At 45.3% G+C, this 23,700-nt stretch overlaps 1 protein-coding gene across 8 annotated transcripts in view; it reads right to left on the bottom strand.

The window, feature by feature from the left end:
- The window catches only part of WDTC1 (WD and tetratricopeptide repeats 1), a 499,786-nt gene that overhangs the window by 53,968 nt on the left and 422,118 nt on the right, over nt 1-23,700 (bottom strand). For all 8 annotated transcript variants that reach the window (XM_069224084.1, XM_069224088.1, XM_069224081.1 and 5 more), the window contains 3 exons: nt 19,626-19,861; nt 18,950-19,118; nt 15,174-15,366 (listed from right to left, as the gene is read on the bottom strand). In XM_069224084.1, the coding sequence (XP_069080185.1) occupies nt 15,174-15,366; nt 18,950-19,118; nt 19,626-19,861 (598 nt within the window). The remainder of the gene's footprint in view (nt 1-15,173; nt 15,367-18,949; nt 19,119-19,625; nt 19,862-23,700) is intronic.

The following is a 23,700-nucleotide window of genomic DNA, read 5'->3' as shown; positions in this document are numbered from 1 at the left end:
TCAGTGGAGACTCCCTAGCACGACGAGCGGTAGAACATCTGAGGGACTGAAGCTTCTCACAGGAAGGTCTAAAGGGAGGTAAAGCCTGATTGGCTGAGGTATATCTTTGGTCTCTTTAATAAATGTTTTATATGTACTACAGCCGTGGAAGGAGACTGTTCCAATGTTTTCTTTTATTTGCTCTGTTTCGGAACCTTTTCGGGACCAGATATTTCAGTATGTATAATCCAACAGCCAGGATAAAGGGCGATACCAGATTCACCATTAGTAGTTTGTGATTTGTTGGGTAATAATGGGCACTTTTGAGGAGTGAACAGAAGTTTATTTTCTTAGCTGGTTCAATTGCACAATCACAGATTATACAATAGTGCAAAGCAACAATGTGCAATTTATTTATTCAATGGCCAGCTAAAATGATTAGGGTAAGACAACTGGAACACGCTTATGTGAAAAGGAATAATCAGGTGAGGAAATTTGAGCAGTTATGGAGCTTTTTTTCCCAGGCGACTGATGCTGCTATGGGAAGTTGTTATTGGGAGGCAGTGGGGTGTAGGGGTGGTTCAATAACTGCTACTTTAGGCTGCATCTTTTCACAAGTTCTTCGTTATCACACTTTCTTAAATGCATGTGCAGCATTTTGCATTTTTTAACTGTGTATTTAACTCTATGCTTGTACAGGGGAAGAGTCTTCTGTGTTTTTTAAATAAATATGTAGATGATTGGGACTGTAGCACTTTGCTTTCACCTTTGCACTATGTAGAACTGTGCAACTTTTGGGAATCAAGCAGCAGGAGTACTACTGTGCTTAGTCACACTTTAGCCTGGTGAATGGTCGCATCCGAATTATAATATCAGTAGTTTATGGATGACTAGCTTTCTTTGCCGTATTTCTGTCTATTTATGCAAAATCTAGCTGTTTTAAAGAGCTATGTTTATTGCTTGCTCTTTGCTTCCTTACAAAAAAATGACTAATTGATTTATGGTAACACTGAAATAAAAATCAATAATTTACAAAATGCAATCAGACCCTAAAGAACCCCTTTCTCTGGAGGGTAGTCATGGGCTTAATGTACAGCACTTTCTAAGCCTTGGCCAGGATTGCATAGTAGTACTTATTAGGATGTGTGTCTTTGTGGTCTCCGGTACTGATCGCCAGACTGCCCAAGCAGAGCCACAGCCAAAACCTCTCCTGCATAGAGGTTTTGGGCATGAAACCATGGTAGAATCGCCAATTTCTGAATGCCCAGGTGAAGGGTGCGGAACTGATCCAGAACCTACAGTTTAATCTCAACTGTTTGCCCCAACCTAGACGGTGACTACTACCAAGGGCTTGCTCTTAAGACTTGGGGAGCTACACTGAATCAGTGGGAGCTTTAAGGAGGTCTGTAGGACTACAAGCAGGGTTGAAGGTACCTGTTCCTGTAACTAAGGTTTCAAGAGGACTCCCTAGCCTTCAATTTGGCATCTAGAGCAGTGGTTCTGAACCTGTGGTACGGAGACCCCTGATGGGCTGTGAAGCCTACTTAGAGGGTTAGCAACTGCTTAGAAAATAACTAACATATTAATAAAGTTGATATAAAGAAAAAGAATGTGAAGTTGAAAATGTAAAAAAGTTCTGTACACGTGATGGGATTTGAAATGGAAGGCTGAAAATGAAGTTAATATCCTTTCGTGGGAGCAGTGCATTAAACAGAATATAATGAGGATGATAAGTGGTCTCAACTGAATTTCAAAAAGCTCCCAACTTCCCATTAAAATGTTGTTTTTTTCATATTTGAGAGTTTTACAAAATATTACTTCATTTGTGTATTTGTTTTCTATATTCTTTATGGATTGCTTTGCGGTTCAAATCAGGGAAAAAGCTTAGCCCGTGGACCCCAGCTTCCAGTAATGACTCACTGAGGGTCCTGTATCCCAATAAATATTTAGTGGGGGTCTCCGGGTTCTAGTAATTATTAAGTGGGGGTCCACAGAAGTCAGAAGGTTAAGAACCACTGATCTAGAACATATTAAAAGTAGTCTGGGGTGAAGACTGTGGACAGCTCTGATGCAGAGAGCCTGCACCAGATGGAAGTTGGGAAGGTTTTGTTAATACCTTGTACAGATGTTCCTGGTCCAAAGGATTAAACAAGGAGTCTACTTTCTTGGGAGGGATGCCTTGGCAGGAGAATATCCAGAAGAGATTGTATCAGAGTTTGTGCAGAGAGGAGAGCAGCATGGGAGCTTATCTCTATAGCAAGGTAGAAAAGACAAAGAATGAACCTACTTGGTATGGTGAAATTGCATCAGAGAATGCCGATGAGAGAGCTGGCTTGACCCCTGGCTCCTGCCAGTCTTAGGAGTCACCAGCACAAAATAAGTCTTGGTCCCGGACCCACTGTCCAGGAAGGGAGACCTGCTCAAACTCTCTGTACAACAGGTTTGCAACATCACACACTGAAAGAAGGACTGTATAGAACAACAATGGTATGAGACCCCAGGGTTGAGCAGGGTTCTGCTCAATAGTTCAAAATAACCTCGGTAGTCTAGCAGGTGTATTAGCTGGCGGAGGCTCACCAACCTTAGCTTTGAGCCTCTTCCCTAGACTATGACAATTGTATTGAGCTGAGATTTGGTACTAGGGAAAAGTATGACAATTGTATTGAGCTGAGATTTGGTACTATGGAAAAGTAGCTATGTAACTTTGTACTTTTCTCTTTTAATGGGTTACTCACACAACTTGTACAGGGGGTGAAGGTAACTTCCAATTGGAAGGCACCATGTATGTGACCAAGCTGCTGTACTTGCCTTGAGGTTCTTTTTGCCGACATTCAATGTCTCCTGCAGGACTGATGCACGGTTTGTCTGCAATTAAGTCAAGTAATCCTTAGATAACTGTGACCATTTGCAGCAGGACTACACCCTATGACACAATGTAGGCCAGCTGCTGCAAACAACTAGTGGCAGTAGTTGAGGTCTTGCAGCATAAGCTGAGTTGAATAAAAACATGGAAGGGAAAAAGTCAAAATAGATGGAAAACAATTCAAAGGGTATTAGAGAAAACCCTGAATTAGAAAAAAAGGAACATGAGGTAAGTAGGTTCTGGTGCATACCTTTCAGGGGAAACAACTGGCAACGGTGTGCAAATCTGTAAGAAATAGACTACGTGCCATGCAGATGAGTGGAATGATGCATTTACGTCCCCTCCAAGAGATTAGTTAGAAAGAAATAAGCAAGTGGACCCTTACGTTGCTTTCCTGTTTCCTTTCAGACCCCCCCCCCACTTTACATAATGAACTGCAGGCACAAGGAACACCTATTTAGTGTGTGTGTGTGTGTGTGTGTGTGTGTGTGAATGGAAGAACAGTGACAGGGGCACAGAAAACTAAAAGAAGCAAGCCACCATCAAACATGACTCCTACCCACACTAAGTACCACCAGTACCGTAATACCAAGTGCAAATTTCTGAAGGAATGGGTGGGACTCACTAGCTATGATGTCCTGAAGTATCAAGAAGCTTGCATTTTTGCTTAGAGAGTGAAGGAGCCTGCCAACCCTGTAGGTGTGTCTGTTCTGTGAGGACTGAGGTGCAGCATGTTCAAGTGTTTGTGAGACACCATGAAGAGAGAATTGTTGGAAAGCGACCTGTTGGACCAGAGCATCAGCGGACCTGCAGACACTGCTGGGAACTGTAATTCTGCAAGCACAGAGACCTTCTCAGACCTGCTAGAACTAGCAAAGTATGATCAAACTATGCAGGGACTGCAGATACAAAATAGTGACAACCCAGAAGGTACTGCATCTGCCCAAAAGTTGCCCGTGCATTGAGGACCCCACCAACTTCAGCAAGAGCCCTTCAACAAGGCCCTGAGGCTTGGGACGTTCACAGTCAGGGATGGGACTGTACCATATTAGGACAGCACTTCGTGCAGCCAAAAACATCCGGAATGGACTTATCACTGTACAACGTCCTATGCACGAAGCAGGAGATGTGTAGAACTCTGGTCACAAGCACCCCCATTCAGCAGAAGGGTGTGGGCGTGCCATAGGCCCTGGGCAGCCGAAGCAGGTCTGAGGTGACCAATTATAGCTACAAGTGGTAATAGACTTGAGACTGTGTGTACAAGATGTCTGAGGATGACTAACTGTGCTTTAGATATATTCATGCTAATGTTGGCTTCAGAGAGGTGTGTGTGGGGTTGGGGGTAGGTGCAGAACCGGGAGAGCGGGGGACAAGAGGGCAGGGGAGTGAGAACAGTGAGGGTGCATGAAAGGCACAGAGATATTACTAGTGAGTAGTATTACATTCTATTGTGTAATAAAGTACTTTTTTCCACAAAAGGTAAGCACAGGCTGGACAGTCTCTTTTTGGGTTCTTGGTTGACTGTTGAGCTAAACTCAAGCACAACCACACTTCCTTCCTAAGAAGCCTGCAACTGATACCAGTGGTTCTACTTGTCCTAAGTTTACTGTCTAACTGCATCAATGCCAAGTCTCTCAGGCTGAAAATAGATAAGCCTACGGTGTTTGTGTTTGGTAATTCTTTCATCTGGACCTCAAAGTGGTGGCTTGACTATTTAGGTGCTTGTCTGGTACTCTCCTCCACTGCAAGCAATTTAGGTTGATTTTGATAACAAACTCTTGTTTGAAAGGCATCCCAACTAATTAACCCCAGCATGCTCCTTTACTATAAAATAATCATGAAAATCATTCCCTTACTGACTAGTTCACATAAGAAAACATTTGTTCAGTCTCTTAGCTGATTAGATAATTGTAATTCTGCGTTTATAGGACCTACTACTATTCTTTTTAATAAATTGCATTTGGTGCAGAAAATAGCTTCTAGACTCATGTTAGGCCTTAGTAGGAATACTGGCCTTTATACTCACCTTCTCTTGCTTCCGTGGCAAACTATGTTTAATCGCTTTACCTTCAAAGCGTGGAGCGTCGGTCAAAGTCACATATGGCTCTCCGCCTAACAGCTACAAGACTTCTCCCTTCTTCCCTCATCTGCGGACTACACTCTTCCACTCTCGCATAATACATCTGGTGAGCACTCCTAAATTTAAGAGATTGTACACAGGTAATCAGGACTTTTCTGCACTGACCACACAGGCATGGAGCGAACCTGGCTGCCGCACGTGCAAAACAAATCTCTTGAAATTTCAAACTATTAAAAACAGACTTGCTCCTTCTGTAAGTTGCGTACTTTTAGCATTTCTGCCAGCACCACTATACCGAGTTGGTTAATTGCCTGCCTTATACATTTTTTAATTAACCAGTTTTCAGAGCTATAGCAAGACACATCGTAGGTCATCAGAGGCAAACAACCTCACTCTCCTCGTTTGGGCCCAGTAGCTAGTGTCAAACCGGGTCTGACAGAGCCCATTTCTGGTTGTGCCATGAGTGTCATGACCAGTAAAGGTCACTTACTTGTTGTTCCAGTTCTAGCATAGAAGGAATCTTCATGAAAGTCAAACTTCAGTAATTCCCCTCTGCGTGTGTGGACGTCGGAGCAACTTTAATTGATTGTCCATTATCCTATAAGCAAAGGGTACTAATGCCCATGTGATGATAGACACTCTTCTGGGAGCCTATCAAAGGTGAATATTGCTTCCTGAATACTGAATCAAAAAAAGAAAAATTCTGAGAAAAGGGCCCAGTTCTTTTAAGGTTCCAGGAAATTCTCTTACCAATGATGTACTGTACTGTATTCACAGTTGCCTCACTGAGCCAGTCCTTTTTTCTCCGATCCCTGTCAGGCTCTTAAAGCAGGTGAGATTTCACACCTCTGTTGCGACTAAAATGTTGGCCAAATGTTCAAATTTCTCTCAACTACTTAATGTTGAGTGGAGTGGTTTTTTTTTGCTGTAGGGAAGGTTGTTTCTTTTTCAGTCAAATGCCTGTCCTCTTTGAGAAGTGCTCGTCCTGATGGAGGGAAAAGAGGTCTCAGAACCACACAAGGCCTACCTCCCAGCTTCACATTCAGTTAAAAAATGAGGTATTTGTGAGAAAAAAAATGGTTAGACCAGGAAGTGATTAGACTTCGAGGGATGTCAAAAGTCATGACTCCCGAGGAATCGAAAGAGGAAAAGAAGAGAATGGAGAAATCATCCACTCATGCACTCTCTGAAAAGACGACAGTGGATGAAAATGCCTCCCGAAGGATAAGACTTAAAGAGGAGACTGAGTGCAAAAGGTCACCACTACTTTCAGTGTCATTCAAGATGGATTAATTACATAACAGCAAACACGTCCGAAGCATCGGCATTAATGTGAAACTCAGTAAGCACACAAAGCAGTAAAACGCGTGTTTCAGAGGCGAGACGCACGCGCCTATGGAAGCCTCACCGTCAACAGCAAGATACCTGCAACGCAGGCTGGAAAATTGTTTTTGGGGAATTTGACAGGCTATATGCAGGAAACAAGTTCACCTAAAATAGGTGCTCAACAGGTGCTGTTCATCATGTGCACACTGCGATCTGTGTTTTTAAATGAATGGACAATATAAATATGAATGGTACGCTGAGGTCCATGCACGTATAGGGGAATTATTTTAATATTTACGGCTATCAACAGAGATCCTATGATGCACACAAAACCACAATTTATAGATTATGGGCTGAAAAAAGTACGTAGTTTGAGCTATGACAGAGCGGTGATGACACTGGATAGAATCTAAAAATAATGCAATCACTCACACACACAAGGAGGAATGCTTCATCATTGGCATTTCCTCGCCGAAGACATGATTATATGTCTAAGGAGGGCTTTCCTTCAGCTCTTAAAAAAATATTTTATAAAGAGTAGAGTAGCTGACTGTAGTAATTAAAATGACTCATTTAAATGTTACAATTGGTTAGTGGTTGGGAATGTATTCATTATTGTCACCTCCCTATCACAGCAACGAGTTGGTCATTGCAACAGTGTGCAGAAAAGGAAAAACTTTTATATACAACATTCTTCAAGTGTTGAAGGTGTAGGATAGGACTAGCACAGAAGCTACCATTACACCCCTGAAGCTACAAGACAGGATTCTGGAAAGTATAGACCATCCTGTATCAGGAACCTGTTCTTGGGTACATCTCAGAATGTCTGCCACCAAGAGCAGTCATTACTCTGGGGCACCTGGGCGCCATGAATGGGCTCCATTTCAAGGGCCATGCAGGACAACGGAATGATTTGCACATGACATCAACACCTCACCATCATCTTTCTCACAAAACACTTGTCCTGCAATCTAACTTTCCAAATGAGGTCGTGGCTGGCGTAACACTAGCAGCACTGCTGTGCAAGCATGTCTATAGAGTCCACACATGATCTGCCTACAACATAAAAAGGTCTCTGACACCTAGTCAACAGAATGCTCTTCACACCTGTGGTTGGTGAGCTGTACTTTGTATTCTCCAATGATGTACTTATGGCATGTCTACCAGGTTCATCGCATAATAGCTGATGAAGCCATCTCCTCCTATGGACTTTACTGCTCTGCACATTGACCTTCAATCCAGCCCTCTAGTGTTTGCTCATCATCACCAATAGGTAATACCAGCAGGCAGTTATCTATTATAGAACGGGGTCAATTTGTCAATTCATATTTTGCTAAAGTCTGACCCTCTTTTCCACTCCCTCACAGGCACTGTGGTCACTGAGGGGTTATCCAGCTGTTCATGCGCCCCTCCTCCAGTCCACTATGAGGAAGAAGTATGGCGTGGGTCGCCCTTTCCTGGGTGTCCATATTCAACATTTTCATGGGGTTCACAATCAGAGAAGCCAATGGATGACAGTTAAAAATTATACAAATAGTGTACTAGGAGAGGTTCTAGCCTACTGCCAATTCCGCAGAGCAGGTGTTGGGGCAAAGCCGTTTTGCAGCTGGCACTACATGATAGCACTATGTTAAGTGCTGCCATAAGCTTACTCTGAAGGGAAGGGCTAGGCTGAGTCGCTCCATATGCTAACACTTCAGGATAGGACCATGGAAACTGCTGATCTAATGCAGACACTGAGTTTTGGACTAGGTTAAATATAGAGAAAATGCTGACACAGCCAGGCAGGATTATTGGATTTGCACACCTTTCAATGTTGGCAGTGCAGAGAAGAAGAAAACAAGTTACTTACCTGTAACTACAGTTATCCAGTATTGGTATCTTTCATAAATTCACATGCTTGAATCATCCCCGTCGTCGAAGTGGGAGTCCCACGGTACATAAAATAGCAATAAATAATAAATATATATTTTTTTTGCCATAGGCTATAATGGAGCCAGAGCTTGCTCATATAGCCTATCCATGTCCTTTTGTGAAAGGACCCAAACCTGCCTGCTGTCCAATCAGGCACCAGCACCCTCTAGAACTTTATCCATAGAAGCTCCCTTCCTCAGATTTTCCAGCACGAGAGTGAAAAATTAAAACCTGAGAGGAAATGCGAGCATCAAAGGGGAGGCGGGTGGGTCGCATGTGAATTTATGAAAGATATCAATACTGGATAACTGTAGTTACAGGTAAGTAACTTGTTTTCTTATCCAGTATTGGATCTTTCATAAATTCACATGCTTGAATCTGAATAGACAGCAGTATGGTTGATAAACATTGTATCCAGCGTGGGTGGAGGGTGCGAGCATGAAGACCCTCTATCTCAAATATAAATAATAATAATCATAATAATAATAATAATAATAATAATAATAATAACAATCATAGTAAACTCATACATTTCTGACCGTGAGTTACGAAGGAATACAGATACTTTAAGTACGTATATATATATGTGTATATATATATATATATATAGTAAAATTCATGTATATGTATACACATTCATAAGTACATACATACACTTTACATATTCACATGGAAGCATAATAGAAACATGGTTATTTGCATCTCAAACCATATGACTATAACTAAGGAAAGGTCTCACCTTAATGAAAGAGATGGCATAGCACAGCTTGTCCTACTAGAGAGTCTGTTCTTTGTGATGACTCCAAACAATAGTGCTGCGTAAAGGAGTGCGTAGTTTTCCATGTCACAGCCTGGCAAATTTTTTCAAGGGCAATACCTTGAAACAAAGCAGCCGATGTGGAGACTGCTCTTGTGGAGTGGGCTCTCGGGCGCCTAGTCAAGGGTTTTCCTGCCTTGGTGTGACAAAATTGGATTGTTGAAGAAATCCATCGGGCTATAGTGGCCTTGGTTACTCCTGTTCCCTGACGTCCCAGAGAATAAGATACTAGGAGTTGGTCTGACTTCCTGATGTGCTTGGTACTTTGCAGGTAACATTTTAGGCATCGTTTGATGTCCAAAGAATGGAGAGTTCTCTCTGCTATCGTAGTAGGGTTTGGAAAAAAGGTTAGTAGAATAACGGGTTCATTGAGGTGGAATGAAGATGGAACTTTGGGAATATATTTGGGATTGGTTCGGAGCATAACGAAATCCTCAGAAAAAACTAAAAAGGGTTCTTTAGTAGTGAACGCCTGTATATCACTGACTCTCCTGGTAGAGGTGAGAGCGAGCAAGGTTGACACTTTCCAGGTGATGTACTTGAGATCAGCCCTATGGATGGGTTCAAAAGGGGCTTTCATGAGTTGGGAGAGAACAATATTAAGGTGCCACTCTGGCGGAGGTAAGCGTACCGGAGGAAAGGTGCGGCACAGCCCTTTCATAAACTGTTTGATGACTCTGGTTGAACCAACAGACGGCATTGTTAGCCGATCGTCTGTAAGAGGCTATAGCTGCTAGGTGAATCTTGACTGATGCATAGGCAAGACCAGCTTTGGAAAGGGAGAGCAGGTAAGGAAGAATTTGCTCAGGATTAATTTGAAATGGGTGAAAATTGTTCTGAGAACACCAAACACAGAACCTCTTCCATTTTAGTTTGTATGTCTTGTTCGTGCTCTCTGCTCGTGCTTTAGATAATATGAGCCTACATTCTTGATCGATGTTCATATCTTGTAACTCTCTGTACTCAGGAGCCAAGCATGCAAGTGCAGTGAAGTTGGGTCAGGATGTAAGATGAGACCCTGATTCTTCGTTAGAAGATTGTGGTTGCAAGGGAGACGGACTGGATTGGCTATTGACCGGAGGAGGAGCTCCGTGTACCAGTACTGCCTCGGCCACTTGGGGGCTATGAGAATGATCTTGCAGCATTCGGTCTTCATTTTCCTGAGGAGTCTGGGAATCAGTGGAATGGGGGGAAAAGCGTATGCAAAGATCCCGGACCATCTTATCAAAAGAGCATTTCCCCACGACCCCGGGAGTGGGTATCGACTGGCGTAAAACTGGCATTTGGCGTTCAGATTGGTGGCGAACAGGTCTAGGATCGGCCGACCCCATCGTTGGAAAATGCTCTCGAGTATGGTCTGGTTGAGTTCCCACTCGTGACAGTTGTCATCTGTCCTGCTGAGAGAGTCCGCTAGAGCATTGTTGACCCCCGTCAGGTGCTCTGCCCTGAGGCGGACATTGTTCAGTGTGAGCCAGTTCCAGAGAGACTGAGCTTCTCTTGAGAGAGAGAGAGAGATCTTGTTCCTCCCTGCTTGTTGATGTAGAACATGCTTGTTGTGTTGTCTGTTCTGACTAACACTGATGATCCTGTGATGCGTGGCAGAAAAGCCTTGAGCGTGAGATGAATCGCCTTCAGCTCTAACAGATTTATGTGCATCTCTTTTTGGAGCTTGGACCATCTGCCTTGAATGCGTATGTCCTGTAAGTGGCCTCCCCATCCTTCCAAGGAGGCGTCCGTGGTGATAACGAAATCTGCTATTGGTGCCAGAAAAGTTAGACCGTGGGAGAGGTGGTTGATGTGAGACCACCATTCTAACGCCTGCCGAATCTTTGGTGTGATAGTTATTAAGTCGTCGAAGGATCCTTGTGACTGGGTCCATTGAAGTTGTAGTTCTTCTTGTAGAGGCCTCATTTTGAGTCTTGCCAGCGGTACTAGGACTATGGCTGAGGAAATCATGCCCAGAAGCGATTTGAATAGTCGTACTGAAACAAACTTTCTTGCGGAGATTGTGACAGCCAATTGGGTCAGCTTCTGCTGCCTTGCTAGGGTAAGATATGCCTTGTTTTGGATAGTGTCTAATTCTGCTCCCAGGAAAACTCTCCTGCGTGCGGGAAACACGACTGACTTTTGTAGGTTCACTGTTAGACCCAAACTGTTGAATAGTTTTAGGCAGGCATCTGTGGCTTTTAAAGGAAAGTAGGGATGATGGAGCTTTTATGAGCCAGTCGTCCAGGTAAGGGAACACCTGGAAACCCTTGCTTCTGAGGGAGGCTGCGACTGGGGCAAGGCATTTTGTGAAGATTCTCGGAGCTGATCTGAGGCCAAATGGTAGGACTCTGAATTGATAATGGGCACCGGCTACTGTAAAACTGAGATATTTGCGATGTTTTTGGTGTATTGGAACGTGGAAGTAGGCGTCCTGGAGATCTAAAGTTGTCATAAAATCTCCAGGATTCAAGAGGTGCAAGATATCTGACAGTGTGATCATCCTGAAGGATTGTTTCCGAAGGAACTTGTTGAGTTTCCTGAGGTCTAGTATAGGACGCCACTCTCCTGACTTCTTCCTTATGAGGAAAAAACAGGAGTAGAATCCGAGACCCCGTTGTTGCAGAGGAACTGTCTCTATAGTCCCTTTGGCCAGAAGGCTGAAGACTTCCGCTTGAAGCAGACGAAGGTGGAGAGAGCTGCCTGATGTTGGTGGGCGAAGCGGTGGCTTTTGTGTGAATTCCAGGGTATGACCTCTTGTCACTATATCTAGCACCCACTTGTCTGTTATCTTCTTCCACTCTTGGATGAAGTTGGAAATGTTTGCTCCTATTTGTTGATGTTGCGGGCATTGGGGGAGCATAGCCGGTGCCTGTAGAAGATCATTGCTTTCTGGGTTGATCTCTGGATTGCGAACCCTGCCTTCGTTTCCCTCCTTGTCTGGTATAGGAGGCAGTCGATGATTGCCTGTACTGCTGGTGGTATGAAGGCCTGTACGGGGATTGTTGGTATTGTCTATGAAAGGAACCTCGAAATGAGGTGAAACCTCTCCCTCTAGCCCCTCGAAAGGGCTGCTTCCGGTACTGCAGGGTACCCAGGGACTTGGCAGTGTCTGTGTCCGTCTTAATGGTTTGAAGTGCGTCATCCACATGTTTGCCAAACAAAGATTCCCCATCGTAAGGCATGTCTAAAATTCAGGACTGCACTTCTGGTCTGAAAGATGTGGCCTTGAGCCAACCTTGACGTCGTAAGACAGCGGCACCCGCTAGTTGGCGGAAACCAGTAGAGGCTATGTCCAAAGCGCAGTCAATAATCTCTTCCGACGCACGCTCACCTTCCTGTAGGATCTTTCGTGCCTCTTCTTATTTTTCGGGATGAGGTCCAGGAAAGGTTGCATGTCGGACCACATTTGACGATCATATCGGCCTAAAATTGCTAATGAATTTGCTGCCCTGACAGTGATTGCGGACATAGAGGAGAATCTCTTGCCTATATTATCCAGTCTGCGACCTTCCTTGTCTGGAGGAGTGGAGATAGGCGTTGATGGATTTTTGGAGCGTCTTTGAGCAGCCTGTGAAATGACCGAATCAGGCTTTGGATGGCCAGTAAGGCATGCTGGAGAATCTTGGGTTGCCTTATATTTTTTATCCAGTTTTTGTGGAACTGGAGGAACCGTAGCCGGATTCCGCATAATTTTTGTGCCCTCGCTCCATATGTAATCAATAATCGGAATGGACCGTACCGACTTCCGTGATTGCTCTTTGAAATCATGTAGGAAACATTCCGATTGGGAGACAGATGTTGGGAGGTGGAAACGTACTGCGGCTCTGTCCATAAGATTATGGAAACCACCTATGTCCTCGGGCGGCGAATCTGAGGGGTGAGGGGGTGGTGGAGAAGGAGTGGGTGCCAAGTAATCATCCCATTCCTCGGTAGGATGTTGTGGAGTTGAAATTTCTCCTTCTTCTTGTTCTTCTTCCCCTGAAGTGGAACCTTCATCTCTGGGGGGTGCAGCTAACACCGAGTGTGATGTTGATCTTGGAGTAGCTGGAGGAGGAGGAGCATTAACTGGCGTCACCGTAGAGACCGGGGCCGGTGGTTGACCTTCCGCTGGAAACCTTCTCCTATAATCATGAAGCATGGATTGTAAAGCCTGGATTAAGGAGGAAGGCATTTGTACGGTGTCTCTGTGTTGAGGCTCTCGTGTTTCGTAGTACTGCTCCTGATGAGAGTAGTATGGTTGATACTGTTCATACTCATCCTCTTCATCGTCATCTTGGTATTTGACATGGAGCTGCGAGGGGCTATGTGCATCTCCGAAAGGACCTTCGTCCGATTCCTCCCAGTCAAGAAGATGACTGGGTAGTAAAGCTGACACCTTGTTTGGAGATGTGTCGGTTGGATAAATGTCCTGTGCAGGTAGATTTCTGATGCTGACCATGGCTCGGAGATCTGGAGACCTGGAAGAGGTAGGAGTGGCCTCAACCCGTCTACTAGGCATCACTGCTGTCGATGGTGTGAAAGTTGATGCAGCCGTGGATGGTACAGATTTTTCCGTCGACAGTGGCCTCGTTGACGATGGTCTCGCCGACGATGGTCTCGCCGACGGTAGTGTCGTCGACGGTAGTTTCTTTGACCCCGTCAGTGGCGAAAGCGCCGATGAAAAAGGTGTCGCTGAAGTTATAGTCGACGGGGCAGTCGTCGACGGTGCCGATGGAGTCTTGAGCGAGGGGATCGGATCCCTTACCGTCGATGTTAAGGTCGTTGACGACGGTCTCGTCGACGATGAAGTGGAGACAGTAGATGTAGGTACCGTCGTCGTCGCCACGGTCGTCGACGGTGTTGTCGTCGTCGATTTAATTTTTAGAGTCATTTTTCCAGAAGTGGAAGGCTCTGAAGAAGGAGATAGATGGTAGGACTCCTTCTTTTGAAGAGGAGAGGAAGGCTCAGAGGAGACTGAAGTCTGTAAGCCCTTCCCATGATGAGATTTTTGCCTCTTCCTGGATTTTTCTATGTGGCCTAGGTCCTCAGATCTGGACCTTTTAGGTGGCCTCTCTGACCCACTCTCCTCACCTGAAGTACAGGATTTGGCATGTAACCATGTCAGGAGCCTGCCCTCCCGGTCTCTGAGGGTCTTTGTGGAGAAGGTACGACATATTTTGCAGTCCTTAACCTGATGTTGTGGGTAGAGACAGTACAAACAGTCTTTATGTGGGTCATCCACATGGAGCCTTTTCTTCCCACAGGTCTTGCAAGGGCGGAAAAGGCCTTTTCTAGAAGAATTTGACATATTTCAAGCTTTTTTGAGAGGAAAATCTCTGAAGTAGAAGAAAAAACTGAGCAGAGCTCAGGGAAACTCCCTTCACACGACGTGCGGTAGAAAATCTGAGGAAGGGAGCTTCTCTGGAGAAGGTTCTAGAGGGTGCTGGTGCCTTATTGGACAGCAGGCAGGTTTGGGTCCTTTCACAAAAGGACATGGATAGGCTATATGAGCAAGCTCTGGCTCCATTATAGCCTATGGCAAAACATTTTTTTTTTATTATTTATTGCTATTTTATGTACCATGGGACTCCCACTTCGACGACAGGGATGATTCAAGCATGTGAATTTATGAAAGATCAAATACTGGATAACTAAGGGTATGTGTGTGTCTGACCCCTGACCCTGTAGGTCATAAGTAGGGCAGGTCCTATCTTTCAATCGCTGACAGTGTAGGGGCAGGCTACAAATGCTCTATTCTAATGTGGACACTGCAGGCAGGACAAACAAATGCACGGCTCTACCTGTGACACTACAGGGCAGGAGACATTGAAATACACTGTCCTACTGCTGACCCTTAAACACCAGACTAACAGGAATGCTGTCTCGATGTGAACACTCCATGCAAAATAGGAGCGGTAGATTTGTTCCACCGTTGACAACGGAGTTCAGGACTACGGAAGGATTTGTACTACCATTGGTGATACTACATGGCAAGACTTGGGAAGCCGCTGACTTCCACTACAGATTAGGGATCATTCAGTATGTGTTGGTTCCGAGCAAATTGAATAACACCCTGCCAGTCCTCTCAACAAGTTATGCGAACTCTCGGAGTCCATTTCTTTACAGCGTTTGGGTCTATGCCCTTAGCCTTTCTTTTTACAAGACATCCTTTTCTCATTCTGATGCAATCATGCTCCTCATCAGCCCTCACCATATTCCCCATTTACCTCAGGCCTCGGACTCCACAGCCTCACAACAGGGTCGATGCCACTGCTGGCCAGAAAGCAGTAGCTGGGGTGGGGCTGGAGGCAGTTCACAATCGACTCATCCCCCTGTAGCACCCGGACTAGGTTAGTAGTTTCTTTCTCCCAGATGAAGAAGGAACCATCATCTGAGCCACTGATGATATACTGTGCATTGCTGTAAGAGGAAAACGGGAAAGGTCAGAGCTATTGCAATTAGGCATCAGAAAGCAACAGAACACTAACTTTACAGCTTAGTGTGTTTCACAGATTCCTCACTTTTTAAAAATATACTTTTATTGTTTACTTTGGAGTGTACAAAGTAGTACAGTACATCACAGTTATTGTCCCTGAGAGCTACAGAGAAATCATACTTGTCCCGTTTTGTAATGTAAGCTTAGAGCATTTGGACCAGATTTCTTTTTTTTAAAGTAGTTCTTGATTAAAAAATGTGATCTGTAAACATCTTGGTTAGGACAGTAGCAGTCGACGGATGGCAGGAGTACACAGTCAATACAATTAACTTGCCCTGAGATCCCAGGGTACTAAACCCCCCGGTGGTAGTGTAAGAACAAATCAGAAACAATTCACTTTCCACATAAAGGGAAAGGCACCGAATGGGATAACCAACGGAGCAGAACCAACTCTCTCCCTGAATGAGCCTGGGGGTGACATGTCCTACTATCATGACTATTCAGAACCCTAATAAGAAGTCAAGTGTACCTAGAAAGAAGCATAAACGTGGCAACAAGCACCAAACTTGGGAAAGAACTATTAGTGTCAGAAGTGTAAATAGCCCAGCGGAAGCGCCACACTGATGTGAGTGCCAGCTATCATCAGACGAGGGGAGAATGGGCGAAGAACCAACTAACAGCCCTGAGTGGAAACATCCCAGGGGGAAAGTCTCCAAGGTGTCTCCGCAGTCAGCGCAGCTAAGAACAGTAGGGGCAGGAAACCAACCTGACATCCAAGGCCAATGAGCCACTCTGGAAGGAAAACGTCCTACTGCAATAACACCAGCAGGCCAGAGAGCACCAGCGAGGGAACACCCAGTCTCAGGGTATCTCTCGACCATCTTAGCCAACAACCCATGAAGACAAGCATCCCAGGCATCCAGTGAAGGAGCTGCTGCACGTTGGGGAGGTAGTCTAAGCAGACAACCAGTTAAGAAGGTCCTTCAACCACAGTGACAGCGATGTCGCTGACACGGACTTTCATGCCATAGCAATACAGCACTACAGGAGTACGAATGCCATATCGATAAACATAACAATGTATCAGTTCTTCCGTGTATGAGCAGGGTCCCACCCAGGAGGCCATGATGTTAGACAGGATCTTGATGACTTCCCTCCAATAACGGTCTATCTCTAGGCAGGCCCATACCATTTGATAAAAGTCAGCCTCAAGGCAGGGGCGGCAGGGGACACTTCTGTGGCACACCAGGGAAGATACAATGAAGTTGCAAAGGGGTCATATGTGTCTGATGGACATATTTAAACTAGGTATATTTCAGACGAGAGAACCTGAAAACCCCCTGTACCTGCTCCAATGCACAGGACCACAATCTGTCTACTAGGTCCTGGCCAAGAGATAGAGCCCACCTATCCTTCTAAGTCTGGAGGGTCTGAATGCAATGCTCTAATAATCCGCTGTATAGTAGGGCAACTACATGCCTGCCCATACCATGCCACAAGAGTACCTGCGACACCGAAGATGTGCCCGGCTTGGAGCACTATGGCCACCACACAGTCTCGACAGTCGCCACCAAGGCGTTGTGTGTCAGGAAATGGCCTTCATGAATTTTACAAGGCGCCCTGAGGTCCTGAAAGGACATAAAGAGTTGATGCTCATACAGGTACCCCAATGTAAGAACATCCACCGCCATCCAAGCTCACGTACCCAGATGGCATGCAAATTCACCAGATGGGCAAAAAACTTATGCAAGGCCACTCTTTTCCTCCCAGTACCCCAAATCAAGTCAGAGAGGAGTGCATTCAGTTCTCATAAAAAGGACTGGTGTAGGAGGACAGACAAACCTGAGAAATGATAAACCAACCGGAGTAATACAAGCATTTTTGCAATGAAGAACTTGACCACTGGAGAGAGTGATAAGGAGTTTCAGGACATTAGAGAATGGTGCACTCACAACAAGGGACTACCCAGATTGCCATCAATCAGGTCCCGTTATGCATGGTAAACATTCACTTCGAGGTAACAGAAGGTGTCATATTGCTAAAGCAGACCCAAAAAGCGTGGACCCTCCTGCTCTGCCTCAGGGAGTCTATGCAGAGGGAACAGTCCGAACTTAGACCAGTTCAACCTCAATCCAGAGGCTTCACCAAAAGCATGTAACGCTGCCACCACCCCAGGTAAGTCCTGGTGAAAATCCCAGAAGTATATTAACGAATCATCCGCATAGAGACCACCTCTCGTGCAGCACCACTCCGTATGTCCCAATGCGGGTCTTGTTGACAAACATCTTGAATCTTGGGGTTCTAAAATAAATTAAGAAAATATATTTTTCTATATAAAAACTATTGGCCTGGAGTTAAGTCTTTGGGTGTGTGTACAACAAATGCTTAACACTACCCTCTGATAAGCCTACTGCTCAACTACACTACCACAAAATAGAGCATTAGAATTATCAAATGTTGCCACTATCAACCTCCAAGGGGAACCCTTGGACTCTGTGCACACCATCTCTCACTTTGAGATAGTATATACAGAGCCAGCTTCCTACACTGCCCTAGCCAATCTTAGAACCTGCCTGCACTCCTCAAGAATGAATAAATAACTCAGATCAAATTCTTGATGAGCAAGGCTGTCAACTAAAGGAAGCATGAGTTGTGGTGTTTGTTCCCTGTTCCTTAAGCAGTCACATCTGGGTTGAACCAAACTGGTTCTTGGTTAAACATGTGGGACAACTCCAGATACAAGGGTTGACACAGCTATGCTAGAGCCACTAAGAGGACCTTGCAGTGCTCACTTATTCTTGCAAAACTCTGTGGGAACTATAGAAAGAAATGGGAATGTGTACTTAAATATTTACTAACCAGTTCACTGTGAAAGCCTCTCCTTGCAATCTTGGGCTGCACCAGCTGCGTGCAAACTAGGGTATTTGGAGTTCTGGCTTGTCACAAACATGTTTCACTGGGAAGAAAGCCACGTTTGAAATACTAGATTTCATTACTTGATTATCTCCAATTCGTGGTTGCCAGAATACTGTCTTCTCAGACGTTCTCCAACATCAAATCAGACTCCTGAAGCATGTGCTGCTGAGAGATCTACATTGGGGTTACATGCAGTCTATGTCTATTTCAATATTTTTGAGTGTAATGGTACACTGCTACAATGGTTAGCAATGATTACCGAAGGGTGCCAGTCTGACAATTGATAATTTAATCATGCAAATCTCCAATGCTGGAGAACATTTCCAGTCATCCTTTCCACACCTACTAAATATAAAGTTTCACATAAAAAAATGAACTATTATGACTATGATGAAAGAAGTGATCCAACATTATTGCTAAAGGAACAGAAGAAGTTTAAGTGGCTTGACAGACACCTGTAACAGTCCAATCACTGCACAGACCACATTCATTATAAAACAGGGTAAGGTATCTTGAATTACCTTCACAAGCACACCGTGTGCACTCTTAATAGTTGCTTTCAAATGTTGCACAACTGTACTTGTAATGTCTAGACTTCGTACCATTTAATTGCAACCCTTTTGATAGTTGCTGTTCTTACAGTAACCCTACCTGCCAAAAAAGTTAGCCTCCTTGATATCGGTGGTGGTGTTGCAGTGCCCACAGTAACGATGTTTATAGTCCAAGCTCCTTTCCCTCAGCACCATCTCATCCTCTGACAGGGAGTCCTTTTGTCCGGGGGCTCGCAACCGGATGGGGGTGTTGCCTTTCTTATCATCCGCTACAAGAAAACACATACAACAAAACATAAACAGATGTCTCACAGGGCACGACTTACAGCAGGTCACTAGTGAGAAACGAAGTCTCATGATCATGGGTAGCAGATTCTGAAGGGCTGAGAGTAGAGATAGGATGGGGTGCGTTTTTTTCAGGAGCTGGATGCAGAAGAGAATTTAAAATGTTACAGACTGTTTTAATGGACAAATTATCCAGGCGACTTGGATTACGAAATGGTATTTGCTGCACTGCAATTTGGAGCCAAATTACCAATACGCCTATGACAAGAAAGAAAGAGGAAGAGGTTCAGGAGCTCATGGCTTGAAAGCTAATGCAGGGAATTATTAAGAATTAGATTGGCCCCAGTCTGACTACTAGCCACTTCAGTTCATTGTTGATAGTGCCCATCAGGGTTATGGGAGGCATAGTCTTCCTACAGCTGACTCTGCAGGCTGTTATCAAATATTATGCCATCTCAGAATATACAATACCAGGACCCTTGTCTACTCACAGCTGTCACTTTTGGAGAAGAGTGCTGCCTTGATGTCGCGGTCAAGGGCATCACAAGCGCTGCTGTGTGCCTGCTCTGGGAATTTTCCTCTGAAGTCATCCAGACACTCCAGAGCCTCACTGACATACTTGAGCTCAAACAGGCAGCGGGCCAAGCGGAAGTGGGCCTTCAAATGTAGAGGGTTCAGGGAGATGGCTTTCAGGCAATCTCTCAAAGCATCATAGTGATCCCCATCCCTGAAGAGAGACAAGAGAGAGAAAGACACTCACTGGCATACAAAGAGCACCTGTTGCACAGGAGCATACAACAGTACAGGTCCCAGGGAAAGCACTGGCACAGTGATCAGACCTAGAGTGCCTGCTCATGCACTCCATGTAAATATTCTCACACACCTGCACTAGCCATAACTTATTGGTTAGACGGGTCAGTATAGCTTCACCTTTCTACATAAAGGAGAGCTTCAATGGACTGTGTTAGAAAAACAAGCAAACTCACAGCACCGCTGCACTAGAGCTGTGACATGAAACCAAGTGCAACTGCACTACTTCAACACAGTTTTTCAAAGAACTTGTGCTACAGGAGGCAGGAGTTGGAAACTGGGCAAAATCTACAATATGATCCTATATAAACCTCTCCCAGGACCAAGCTAATGGCAGAACAAGCTACTTACTTTCATAACGCTTTTTCTGGTAGAGATTAAGGGCCACATGTACAAAAAATCAGGTTTTGTAACTCGCAATTTGCGAGTCGCAATTTGCCAGTCGCAATTTGCGAGTTGCAAATTCTGATGTACAACAGTGTTAATGACACTGTTGCGATTCCCAATGAGGTTGCAAATGACCTACCTCGTGAATATTCATGGGGTGTGTCGCAATTTGCGACCCCATTGGGAATGGCCGCCCTCAGCGGGATGGTGGCCTGCTAGAGACAGCAGACCACATGTCTGTGACTGCTTTTAAGTAAAGCAGTTTTTACTTTTTGAAATGCAGCCCGTTTTCCTTAAAGGAAAACGAGATGCATTTCAAAATCAAAAATGAAAAGTTTTCTTTTCATTTTTTTCAGAGCCGGCAGTGGTCCGTGGGACCACTGCCTGCTCTGAAAAAATATTTTCACTACCAATCACAAAGGGGAAGGGGTCCCATCGGGACCCCTTCACGTTTGCGAATGGGTTAGCACCAGTTTGAAACTGGTGCTAACTGCGATTGTTTTGCGACCGCATTCGCCGTCACACAACAATCATACATACCATCTGGATTCGGTATTCGGAGGGGACGCCCTTGTCACGCCTCTTCCTAATACCGAATCGCAAAACCCAAACTGCGATTTGGTAACAAGTTACCGAATCGCAGTTTGGTCTTTGTACATCCCAAATAGCATTTTTCAAGTCGCAAACGGGCTGATTCGCCGTTTGCGACTTGAAAACTGCTTCGTACATCTGGCCCTAAATGCAGAAAGCTCATCTTTTGAATATTCCCCAGGTGTCAGACTGGATCCATAAAAATTTGACCAGTACCTCTTCAGGCCACCAAGTGGTGCCATGCGACTGAGCATGGATGCCGTTCCGCTTCAGAAATGACGTGCAGGGCCTACATAGGCGTCACTTCAAAGCACCAACGTTAGCTGCTTGAGAGGATGTCCGCGCCCTCAGATGCAGAGCCCCAACAGCAAATTGGCTTTGACCAGTGTACAGATTCCTAGAATTGGTATCTAATTAATGGATAGAGCCCAATTCACAGAACAGGGACGCTCAGTAAGGAATCTGCAGTTATATATGGTCTCTACCAGAAAGAGCATTACCGAAGGTAACTTGTTCTTCTGATAGATACTTCTAACCACAGGGTCCTAACCTTTTGAATAGATACCACAGCAGTACCTATGAGGAGGTGGGTTTGTAAATTGGCTCAAACCAAGAAGTCCAACTGGAACTAGCATTGAAATGCCTCTTTCTGTGAACCTGGATGTCCAGGCAGGAGTCCTTTGTTAATGTACCGAGCAATGCCCATGTATTCACCTAGCAGATGTCCAAGACAGGAACTGGGTGTAGCAGCTTTGGCCCTGGTGAAATGGGCTTATAGACTTTCTGGAGGCTGCTTTTTGGCCACTGTATAGCAGTTCCTGATAAAGAGTACTGGAGAGGGTCCTGCACAGACTTGCCCTTTTTGCCATCGCAAACCCCACAAAGGGCTTATTGTCCACTCGGTGTTCCTTGGTACGACTGAAGCTCATCGCTCTTTTGGGGTCCAAGCAATACAATTTCTCCTCCTTAGAAGTGTGAGGCAGAGCACAGAACGCCAGTAGGGTGATGGTTTGCCAACAATGAACGGCGCTCAAATGTTTGGTAAGAAGGATGCTCAGGTCCACAGAATCCGGCTTGTCTGGGAAGAGGGTGGTGTACAGCTAGTTAACACAGAGAGCCTGAGCTTGCTCATACGTCTCACAGAGGTGATTGGGAGGAGGAACAAAGTACTGATGGTAAGGAGCCACAAGGGACAGCTGCAAAGCGGATTAAAGGAAGGGCACATCAAATATTTGAGGACCACGTTATGGTCCCATTGAAGCATGACGAAAGTAAAGGGAGGAAACAAGTATTGGAGATATTTCAAATAAAGCGTGACAAACAGTCAACTAAACAATGAGGGCTGGTCTGCCAACCGTAAAAATGCAATAAGAAGCCCCTTAACTGTGCCAAAGCAAAGTCTTGTCAGATAGAAAAAAAAAAAAACAGAACACCAGCTAGACTGGACTGGAGGGGGTCAATTTGGTGTGTGCCAGACCAACCCACAAATTTGTCCCAATGACAAGCATTTACAGTTTTTGTCGAGAAACGCCTAGCAGCCAAGAGGCCAAGCCAACCACATCTGGAGGAAGGTAGAAGCAGTTCAGCTGATGCCCCTCAACCTCCATTAATGAAGGTGGAGATTGGAAATGCCGGGGTGCAGAACCTTGCCCTATTGTGACAGCAGATCCTCCCAGCAGGGCAGCCTCATTGAAGGACAAATGCTTAGGCCGAGGAGTTGCAGATACCAAGCTCTCCATGCCCTAGCTGGGGCCAGGAAGATGACTTGGCCCAGTCGTTTGTGATCCTTAGAACTCAAGGCATGAATGGTATCGGTGGGAACGAGTACAGAACTTCAGAGTTCCACTCTAGACTCAATGCATCCTCTCATGAGCTGTGCCGTGGACATTCCAACGCACAGAACTGCTGACATTGCTCGTTCTCAATGGTGGTGAACAGATCCAGCTAGAATTCTCTCCATTTGTGAAACAGTCCTTGTGCCACCTCAAAGTGTAATTGCAACTAGTGACCTACTAGACGTTGATAGCTGAGCTTGCCTGCCCTAATGTCCCAGCCATTGCCAAAGGCATAGTGCCACCCGGCACAACGAACAGGACCCCACACCGCCCTGCTTGTTGCAATACCACATGACAATGCTATTGTTTATAAGCACCTGCACCAGTATCACTAAGATGGATGGAAGAAAGGCTTTCAAAGCCAAGCGGATGGCCCCCAGGTCCAGTAAGATTATATGGAGCAGCACCTCCACTGAAGGCCAGAAGCCTCTGATCTCCACATCTCCCAGCTGGCTTCCCTAACCCAGAAGGGATGCACCAGTCATCACTTTCAACTTTAGGTGGGGCAGGGAGAGAGGTCTGCTGCCAGCTCCATCGCAGTCCAGAAACTATCACTGCAGATCTTTTGCAGTCTTCTTGCAAATCTGAACGTAGTCTGGTGGCCTACTGAGACTCCAGATGCCTCTGCAGAGCCTGCATATGCCACCTGGCAGGCTTGACCAACTGAATGCAGGAAGCCATCAGTCCCAGCAGCCTCTGAGTCGACTTCAATGAAATCCAGGACAGAGGCTGAACAACTGGGATCAGAGCCTGAATGTCCTGGCCTCTCCTTTCTGGGGAAAAAGAATGAAACTGAACTATGTCCAGAATGGCCCTGAGAAAGGGGAGCGTCTGACAAGGAGACAGGCGGGAATTCAGCTCGTAGAGGGATATCTCCAAAGAAGGCAGGAGATTCACTGTATAGTGGAGGTAAAGCTAACACATGCCTGGGGCTTCAAACTGT

Source organism: Pleurodeles waltl, chromosome 3_1, assembly GCF_031143425.1.
Source record: "Pleurodeles waltl isolate 20211129_DDA chromosome 3_1, aPleWal1.hap1.20221129, whole genome shotgun sequence".
In the NCBI taxonomy this organism is placed as follows: Eukaryota; Metazoa; Chordata; class Amphibia; order Caudata; family Salamandridae; genus Pleurodeles; species Pleurodeles waltl.
Note: the sequence above shows the minus strand (reverse complement) of the source record. Positions and strands in the feature narration are given on the sequence as shown.